At 45.9% G+C, this 8,892-nt stretch overlaps 1 protein-coding gene across 1 annotated transcript in view; it reads right to left on the bottom strand.

The window, feature by feature from the left end:
- Window positions 1-83: 83 nt before the first annotated feature.
- LOC138162319 (nmrA-like family domain-containing protein 1) overlaps window positions 84-8,892 on the bottom strand; it is a 17,081-nt gene continuing 8,272 nt past the window's right edge. Inside the window, exons 4-5 of the mRNA XM_069089374.1 lie at window positions 6,882-7,072; window positions 84-1,000 (exon numbers count right to left, since the gene is read on the bottom strand). Of these exons, the coding sequence (XP_068945475.1) occupies window positions 821-1,000; window positions 6,882-7,072 (371 nt within the window). The 3' untranslated portion in view covers window positions 84-820. The remainder of the gene's footprint in view (window positions 1,001-6,881; window positions 7,073-8,892) is intronic.

Here is an 8,892-nt window from a genome sequence, read left to right as displayed (position 1 = left end):
GGAGGAAGAGGAGGAGAAGGAAAGGCGAAAGAGAAGGGGGAGAAGAAGAGAAGGAGAAAAAGAAGGAGAAAGATGAGGACTAATAATAGATAATATGCTCTTTTTAATGTTTGTAAAGAAATTTACAGACATGAATCTCATCCAAGCCTCACAGCAACCCTGTGAGGGACGACAGTATAACCATTTCCATTTTACAGGTAAGTAAACTGATGCTAAAAAAAGGTGAAGCCACTTGCAATCTCGGCACAGGATTTGAACTTGAGCCCTGCTGACAGGGCACAGTAGAAAGTACCTTATTTGGAGTCAGACCTGGGTTCAGGTCTTATTGTCTGTATGGCCTTAGACCAGTCACTCCCCATCTCTGGGCCTCAGACTAGATGATCTCTAAAGCTCTTTCCAAGTCTAAATCTATGATCCCCTGATGACAAATCTAGCCCTTTGTCTACTCATCATGCCCCACTGTCCCTGGGTAAATTATGTAAATATATGTAAATGATAGCAATATTCAACACTGATGAGAAGGCTTCCAGGAATCTTTTCATAATGTAAAGAAATCTCTTTCCATTGAATTGGTGTGAGTCAGTTCAAACTTTTGCCCATCCCACCTATAAGAGGATCATGGTAAAATTTAGAGCTGGAAAGGACCTTCTAGTACAACACCCTCATTTTACACATGGGGAAACTGAGGCCCAGAGAGAGCAAGTAGCTGCCTCAGGTCACAGATTTGAACCCAGATCTCCCTGCAAATGCAGCACTCTGACCATGTTGTCATGGAGGAGGTTGTCAAACCGCTGGCCAGACCAATGAGCTTGAATGCTTCCTACAGATCCTTGAAGGCCGCTTTGTTCTCCAAGACAAACTGGGAGAAACTCTTGACTTTGGGGTTCAACTTGTGCGTGAGCTTCAAATCTCTGTCTGGCTTCATGTGAAAGAAACGCATCATGTTAGCGATCTCCTTGGCTCCAGGGAATCCCAGCTTCTCACAAGCTTCTGGGGTCATCTTTGAAGGGCAAAAGAGGGAAGGAGAACAAAGAAGGAAATGTTATTGCCTTACTATCATGTCAAATTTAGGGTCCATATTTTTAAAAAATAAGCTGTTCATGATTGAAATTTATAGTATCATATAATTGTCCTTTTCTGTTCTTTGTCTATGGCAATGTTCATCTGTGTCAATGTTTGTTGATAAGATTGTAAGATTACAGATTTACAGCTGGAGGGGATGTCAGAAGACATTAAGTCCACTTCCACATTTTACAGATAGGGAAACTGAGGCACAAGGTAGTACATTGGCTTGCCAAAGATGCATAGGGAGTAAGTTAGGGATCACAAGATCATATCTTTAAAGGGACTTAGAAGGGACCTCAGATACCATCCATTACAGCCCCTTCATTTTACAGTTGGGAAAACTGATCCCAGAAGCAAATTTCCCAGTGACATATATTTTTTAAAAATAGAAAATTTTAGAAAGAAACATTATTGTCTAAGTTTCAAACAGTGTGTCAATTAAATATTCAAACACAGGATTGTTGTCAAGTCAAAGCCTCCATTGAATCTCAGCTATGGAAAGAGACCTCAGGAAGAAGAGGAGGAAGAGGAGGAGGAGGAAAAGCCAACTCCTAGCTAAAGCAAGAATTCCATCCATAGACAAGCAGACAAATAGTCAGCCAGTCTCCCCTTGAAGATTCTCTGGGGCCTTTTCTCCTCTCTCTACGCCTTTTCCTTTAACAGTCCATTCCAGTCTCTTTATCATAGTTTCAACTAGCAGCTCTCCCCAGAAGCCACAGATCTATATTTCCAGCCCTGACCTCTCTCCTGAATTCTACTGTCATCTTCACTACCACCACCAGCCGCCCCCCACACAGTTATCATCACCTGGATTTCCCACCAGTGCTTGAGCTCCACAGGTTGACAAGTGACGCCATTATGTAATGTCTTCCTAAACCTGAGCTTCCCTTTAATTTCCCTCTTTTTCTGGAGAGCTACCATTCCTCCATCTAATCTTCCATTTTCAAAACCTTGTTATCTTTGACAATGGTCCTTCAGTTCTCCCTGGTATTTGTTCCCAAGCCCTCTTGGTGGTCTGTCCACAAAGTACCTTCTTCTCCATTCCCACTGCCTCAGTAGAGTTCCCCAGTACCACTCACCTGCTTCCTGCCATGCTTTCCTCTTTCCTCCTTCCAATCCACTCTTTACTCTGTGACCAGCCTAATTGCCCATTTACATAGAACTAGTCATGTCATTCCTCTGATCAGAACCCTCTGGTAGATTCCTATTGTCCACTGAGTAAAGCTCAAAATCCTTTACCCAGAATTCAAAGGCCTCCACAACCTTTCTAAGCCTTATCTCCCATTGCTCCCCTTTAACCACACCCCGACTCAGCCAAACTCTGTGCCTGACATCATGGCATTGGCCCTGAGAACCCACGTTCAGACAATGACCATTATTGCCCATGTGACTTTGGACAAATCACTTCACCTCTGTTGACCTCAGTTTCTCCATCTTTAAAATGAGGAGATTGGATCCAGTGTCCTCTAAGGTTCCTCCCAGTTCAGTTCTAGATGAATGAGCCTCTGTACCTGTGCTGACTACATTCCTTTTCCCTGGAGTGTGCTCCCTATCCCTCTGTTCAGCATGGTCAGACTCTTTCCTCTTTCTCTCTAGCCATAGAACTAGATTAAAGAGATAGATAAGAGACCAGCAGGCAAAGAGAAACAGAAAAAGACAGAGAGAAAGAAATGTAGAAGAGAGTTGGAGAGAGAAAGAGGGAAAAGAGACAGAGAGAAAGCAAGGAGAGAGATGGAGAGAGAAAAAAGGGAAGGAGAACATTTAACATGATTACACATGTATAACCAATATCAGATTGCTTGCTGTCTTGGGCGGGGGGGGAGGGAGAAAAATTTGGAACTCAAAATCTTATAAAAGTGAATGACAAAAAGGATCTTTACATGTCATTGGAAAAAATAAAATACTATTTACAGGAAGGGAAGGAGAGAAAAACAGAGACAGAGGGAAAGAGAGACAGAGAAAGGAGGGAAAGAGAAAGAGAGGAGAGGGAGACACAGAAACAGAAACATTTACTAAGCATTTCCTATATATGTATGTATTTGCTATATATAGATATACATGTATGTATGTGGGTAAGGCACTTTGCTAAATGCTAAGGATACAGCAACCAGCCAACAAGACCGTCCCCACTCTCAAAGAGATTACATTGTAATAGGGAGCTCCAAGCAGGAGCAGATACTCACTTTTCCTCCCTCCTGCTTCCCATAGCATCTTTCCCAGAATCCATCCCTTCTTCCACGTGCATCTTCAGTCACTCCTTCCCTACAGGCTCCTTTCCCTCTAGCTGCTGACACGCTCAGGCACGCTCTCCAATCCTTCCCTCTGTCTGCTCTTCAAGCTCCTGTCCCATCTCCCCCTCCTCCTTCACTGAGAATCTTCTGGCAGAGGTTGTCTCCCAGGAAGCCTCCATTTCCTCGTCCCTCACTTGAGATCTGGCCTATGCTGTCACCACTTGACATGAATTGCTCTCTCTGAGGTCACCAAGGACTTCCTAGTCTACAAATCCAATGCCCTCCATTCATTGTTGGGTCAGAGCTAAAGCCAGGAGGAACCTTAGCATCTAAGAAAACCCCCTCATTTTGCAGATTTGGAAACTGAGGCCTGGAAAGGCTCCATTCCTTCCTTTGACCCTTCCTGTGTGACATCCGGCAAGTCACTTTCCCCATTTGTAAAACAATGTATTAGATGGTCTTTGAGATCCCTTTCCAGATCTACAGATATGATCCTGTGAATCCTTTTATAAAGCAAATAATTGTTCTATAAAAAAAAAAAAAGTCTGGGAAAGGATTCAAATACCATTCTTTTGCCTGCCTTTGCAGAAGCTCCAGTTACTTATTAATGATAAAATGCTGCTTCCATTGCTCTCCTCTCCAGATCCCAACCAAACTGGCCAATGTCCAGACTGGTTTCTGGGTGCCTGGTACTGGAGAGTGAAGAGGCCTGAGGGAGGGTACAGTCTCTGGATCTATTGACAATATATAAAAACTGAAGAGAAAAGATGATGGGAAATTGATCGTTCAGGGAAAGGACAGCTGGGCAGGGCCAGAAATGAGAGCTGTGACTTAAAGGCTCAGGCTGTTGGAGAATCCTGAAGATGGAAGGAGGAGCAGGGTCAGCTGATTTTGACAGGGCAGACTGGGTCAGTTCCTGGAGCCAGGCATGTGGCGCTCTGTTAAAGGGTCAACAAGCATACTTTACATCAAAATGTAAGATACTCTTCACAAGTTTGTACCCAGAAGAGGTAATGTTACAGAGAGGGAAGAACTTCCTTTGGCCACAGGAGACTTGGATTTGAATTTCAGTCCAATACTTAGGATCCCTGCTCTGGAACTTGGAAGAAATCTCAAAAGCCATACTGTAACCTCCCCTCATTTTATGTTCCAGAAGGTTAAATGACACAGAATATTGGGATCTGAGAGCTTGAGTTCCCAGGGACTTTAGAGGTCTAATTCAACCCCCTCATTTTAGAAAAGAGGAAACTGAGGCCCAGAGATGTTCCATAGGCTCATAAACCCAGAACTGGAAAAGATCTTTGTTGTTGTTCAGTCCTGTCTGACTCTCCATGATCCCATTTGGGGTTTTCTTGGCAAAGATACTGGAGTGGTTTGCCATTCCCTTCTCCAGCTCATTTTACTGATGAGGAAACTGAGGCAAACAGGATTAAGTGACTTGCCCAGGGTCAGTGTCTGGGACACCAAATCAGTGTCTAGATTTGAACTCAGAAAGACGAGTCTTCCTGACTCCAGGCCCTGCATTCTATCCACTGGGCCACCAGCTGCCCCAGAAGATACCTTAGAGACCATCTAGTCCAACCTTCTCATTTTACAGAGGAGTAAACTGAGGCCCCAAAAGGTGCCGTTCCTTTCCCCATATCTCAGAGAGAGGGATCTGAACTCAAGGGCTGTGATTCCAAGGTCTTCCTTCTCGCCATTGCACGCTACCTTTCCGTGTGCCATCTCTGTGGCCATTGGCCTTCCTAGGCTTTACTCCTTCATCTGCAATATGGAGATAACATGCCTTGCACTGATTAACGGGCTTTGTAAGCCTTAGAGAAGTGTGAGCTGTGCTCCTTGCCTCACTGTCCATGCACAGAGGCCTCCAGGACTCTTCTGAAGCAAGGCTAGCCTTCTGGAAGGGCTCAGCAGAAATGCCTAAAAGGAGTCACATCTTTCCACGCCATTTCTAGGCCAGTAGACAAGCCCACACACCAGAAAGAGCATTAAATGGCAGACCCGAGGCCGGCTCACTGCTGGGGTTGGGGCGCCACCACGTGGCCAGATCGAGTCCCTCAAGCCTTTAAATGTTCATTGTTTAAAACAAACCAACAGAAACTCTTGAGAACTCAGTCCTCCCTAACCCTAACCCTTTTGTGACCGCAGAATTGGAAGGGACTTTGTAGATGATGGAATCCAGTCCCATAGGCCATGGTCATCATAGGCCTATGTCAGGTAATCGCAGCCCAAAGCACTCGAAAAGCCCCAATGGCTGCCATGTCGTTCTGTCATTCAGTCATAACCAACTCTTCATGACCCCATGGACCACAGTACTCTAGCCCCTTCTATTCTCCACTATCTCAAAGTCTGGCCAAGCTCATGTTCATTGCTTCCATGACACTATCTGGCCTCTCATCCTCTGCCATCCCCTTCTCCTTTGGCCTTCAATCTTTTCCAACATCAGGGCTTGTTGCTTTTTTTTTTTCCCCATGAGTTTCATGGTGTGACCAAAGTACTGAAGCTTCCCTTCTGTCCCTAAAATAAAGGCACACTCCTCTGTCACTTAGAGTCCTTTACACTCTGGCTCCAGCCACCCTATCCAGGCTTACAACCCTCTACTCCTTTTCCACATTCGAGCCAAACTGGGCTACTCCTTTGAACATTCCATCTCCCACACAGGTGCTGCCTCCCAGGTCTGGAATGAATGAATATAAACATAAATGCATGAGCCAATGAATGAAGGAGTGGGTTAAGGAAGGAATGCAAAACTGCTTGAATGAATGAGCACATACATGAATGAGTGAATGAAGAAATTAAAAAGATGTCATTAAATGCCCACATTAAATCCCCAAATGGACCAGGCCCTATGCTAAGTTTTGGGAATACAAAGAAAAGGGAAAAAACTAACTCCTGCCCTCAAGAAGGTGAAAATCTAATGGGGGAGACAATGAGCAAACAAATATATACAAAGAAGCTATGTACAGCATAAAGGAGGAAATCAGAGAGAGCAGGCACCAGAACTAAGAGAGGTTGGGGTCAGTTTCCTAGAGAAGATGGGACTTTATAGTCCCTAACCCTAACCCCTAAAGGAAGCCAGTAGGTGGAGATGACAGGCATGGGGGACAGCCAGAGAAAATGCCTGGAACTGAGAGATGGAGGGCCTTGTTCATGAAGCAGCCAAGACTCCAGAGAGGCTGATCAAAGGGTACGTGGGCTGGGGGTTATAAAGTGTAAGAACACTGGAAAGATGAGAGGTGGAATAGGTTATGAAGGGTGTGCCAAGTCACTCAACCTCCCTCAGTTTCCTCATCTGTAAAATGGGGGCTACCATAGCGTCTGCATCACAGGGTCATTGTCAGGCTCAAACGAGACCATATCTGAAAAGCTCTTAGTGAATCTTAAATTGTGATATAAATTGTATCTATTATTAATTAATCCTTCTCCATTGCCTAGGGAATCCCATTATCAATCACCAACTGACAATGACTAGCTTGTCCCCACCCACAAGGATTTTCCCAGAATGCCTAGGTAAAGCAGATGCCCCTCTGAAGTATCAGAAAAGGGGTTCACAATCACTGTCATTTCTGCCTTATCGAGACTCACCTTGGCGTCTTTAAACACTTTCCCCAATGTCTTGGAGAGGATGTCGGCGTACTGCTGAATTGTCAGGAATTCTGCACTGAGGCCCACAGCCTTGCCCAGGAACTCCTCTGGGGACCGGAAGATGCTAAGGACCGCTGGTCCAAGGTCGGCAACAGAGATGCCATCCATGGGGATGTCGTTCATAGGCAACACTGGCCAAGAACAAAGGGCAATCTATTACAAAAGACCCTCCTACAGCAGGTTCCTCCCAGAATCCACCGGCCATTCAAATGCATCATGGGCTGGATACAGTCACAATAAGTGGTTAAAAGCCACACACAGGTGGGAGACCACGATCGTCAATGAGCTTTTGTTAATCACTATCCTGGGCCAGGTGCTGTGTTAGGCCCTAAGGCTGCATGGACAAAAGCCTGGAAGTCTCTGCCCTCTATTGGGAGAAACGACGTAAGCACAAAATAAAAGCAAGGTAACTGGTGGGGTTATGTGGGGGCACAACCACCTGAGGGACACCAGAGGAAGTGATTCCTGAGCTAAGCTTTAAAATGAACTAGAGGGTCTAAGAGACCCAGGGAAGAAGAGAGAGCATTCCGGGCAGGGGGGGGGGGGGGGGGGGAGGAGTCCACGCAAAGCCAAAATGTCTGCAAAGAAACCTCTGACTTTTCTGGGTCCAACCACTCTGGCCACAGGCTGTGCTCTAGAGCTGACCTCTAGGAGGCAGTGTGGTAAAGGGGAAAGGATACTGCCTGTGGAGCTGGAGGACCCAAGTTCAAATCTTGCCGGGCAAGTCCCTTCAGCATCCTGGATCTCAATTTTCTCCAATGTAAAATGAGGGGAGTGGACCACATGGCTTCTAGGGGCCCTTTCAGCTCTAGTTCCCCCAAGCAGCCCCCGTAATGGGGAATCTTCCTTGCAGCCTTGCTCATTGGTGCCCCCCACCCTGCCCCATCTATGGAGGCAGGAAACTCATAATAGTATCTCAAGTGAGACTCTATCAAATACCTGGACCAATTCCACCTTGGGCCACAAGTCTGTTGTTCCTGCTGTCTCCTCCATTAGAACGTCAGCCCCTAAATGGCAGTGATTTTTATTGAAAGGCTTTTATCTTTGTACCCACAGGACCTAGCACAGTGCCCAGCAGGTCGGGGGCTTAACAGATCAATATATTTATAGATTAGCAATTATTGCCTAATATAGAGCACACTTTAAAAATTCTTGTTGATTGATTAGAGACTGCTTTGGAAGGAATCTCCACAGTCTGGAAGTTTCTATAGCCTTGGGTAGCCCAAGAAACTGTGGCAGATCATTCACTTTACTCATTCAATCAAAAATACTTGCTAAGCAAAGTGTTGAGTGCCTTGCTCTGGCTCCCTTCTGCTTTGACTGGCCTCAGGCTGAGGCCAGCTGCCTGCTGGGTATAGAATCTTAGGATTCCAGATCTAGACCTGAAAGGGACCTCAGAGGCCAACCCCTCTCATTTTACAGAGCAGGAAACAGAGGCACAGGGAACTTAATTGACTTAGGAGATCACAGCTCTAGAGCTGGAAAAGACCTCAGAGGCCCTCAAGTCTTACTCCCTCATTTTAGAGATGAAGAAACTGAGGTCCAGGAGATTAAGTGACCTGCCAAGGTCACAGGGTCAGAGGCAGGATTGAAGCCTAGGTCCTCAGAGCCCAAATCCAGGGCTCATTCCACTATCTGCCAGTGTCTCCCACCTCCCTCCCTCCCTCTCTCCACCAGGGCCTGGCCTAGGGTCAGAGCTTAGAAGGGATCCAGAAGGGACCCCAGAGAGCTTCTAGGCCAACATCTTCTTCCCTGTTTTATAGATGAAGAAACTGAGGGTAGAGGAGTAAGGAGATCTGCCCAAGGTCACACAGCTAGCAAGTGTCTGGGCAGAATCAGATTCCAAGGTTTTCAGAGCCCAAAGCCAGCCCTCTATTCACTAACAATCATACTGCCTCTCACTAAAGGAAGGAAAGAAGGAAGGAAGGAAGGAAGGAAGGAAGGAAGGAAG

This window comes from Petaurus breviceps, unplaced genomic scaffold (assembly GCF_028583685.1).
Source record: "Petaurus breviceps papuanus isolate PSGF00001 unplaced genomic scaffold, PetGlider_PUasm1.0 186, whole genome shotgun sequence".
NCBI lineage: Eukaryota > Metazoa > Chordata > Mammalia > Diprotodontia > Petauridae > Petaurus > Petaurus breviceps.
The sequence above is the reverse complement of the archived record's forward strand: the minus strand, read 5'-3'. Positions and strand labels throughout refer to the sequence as shown.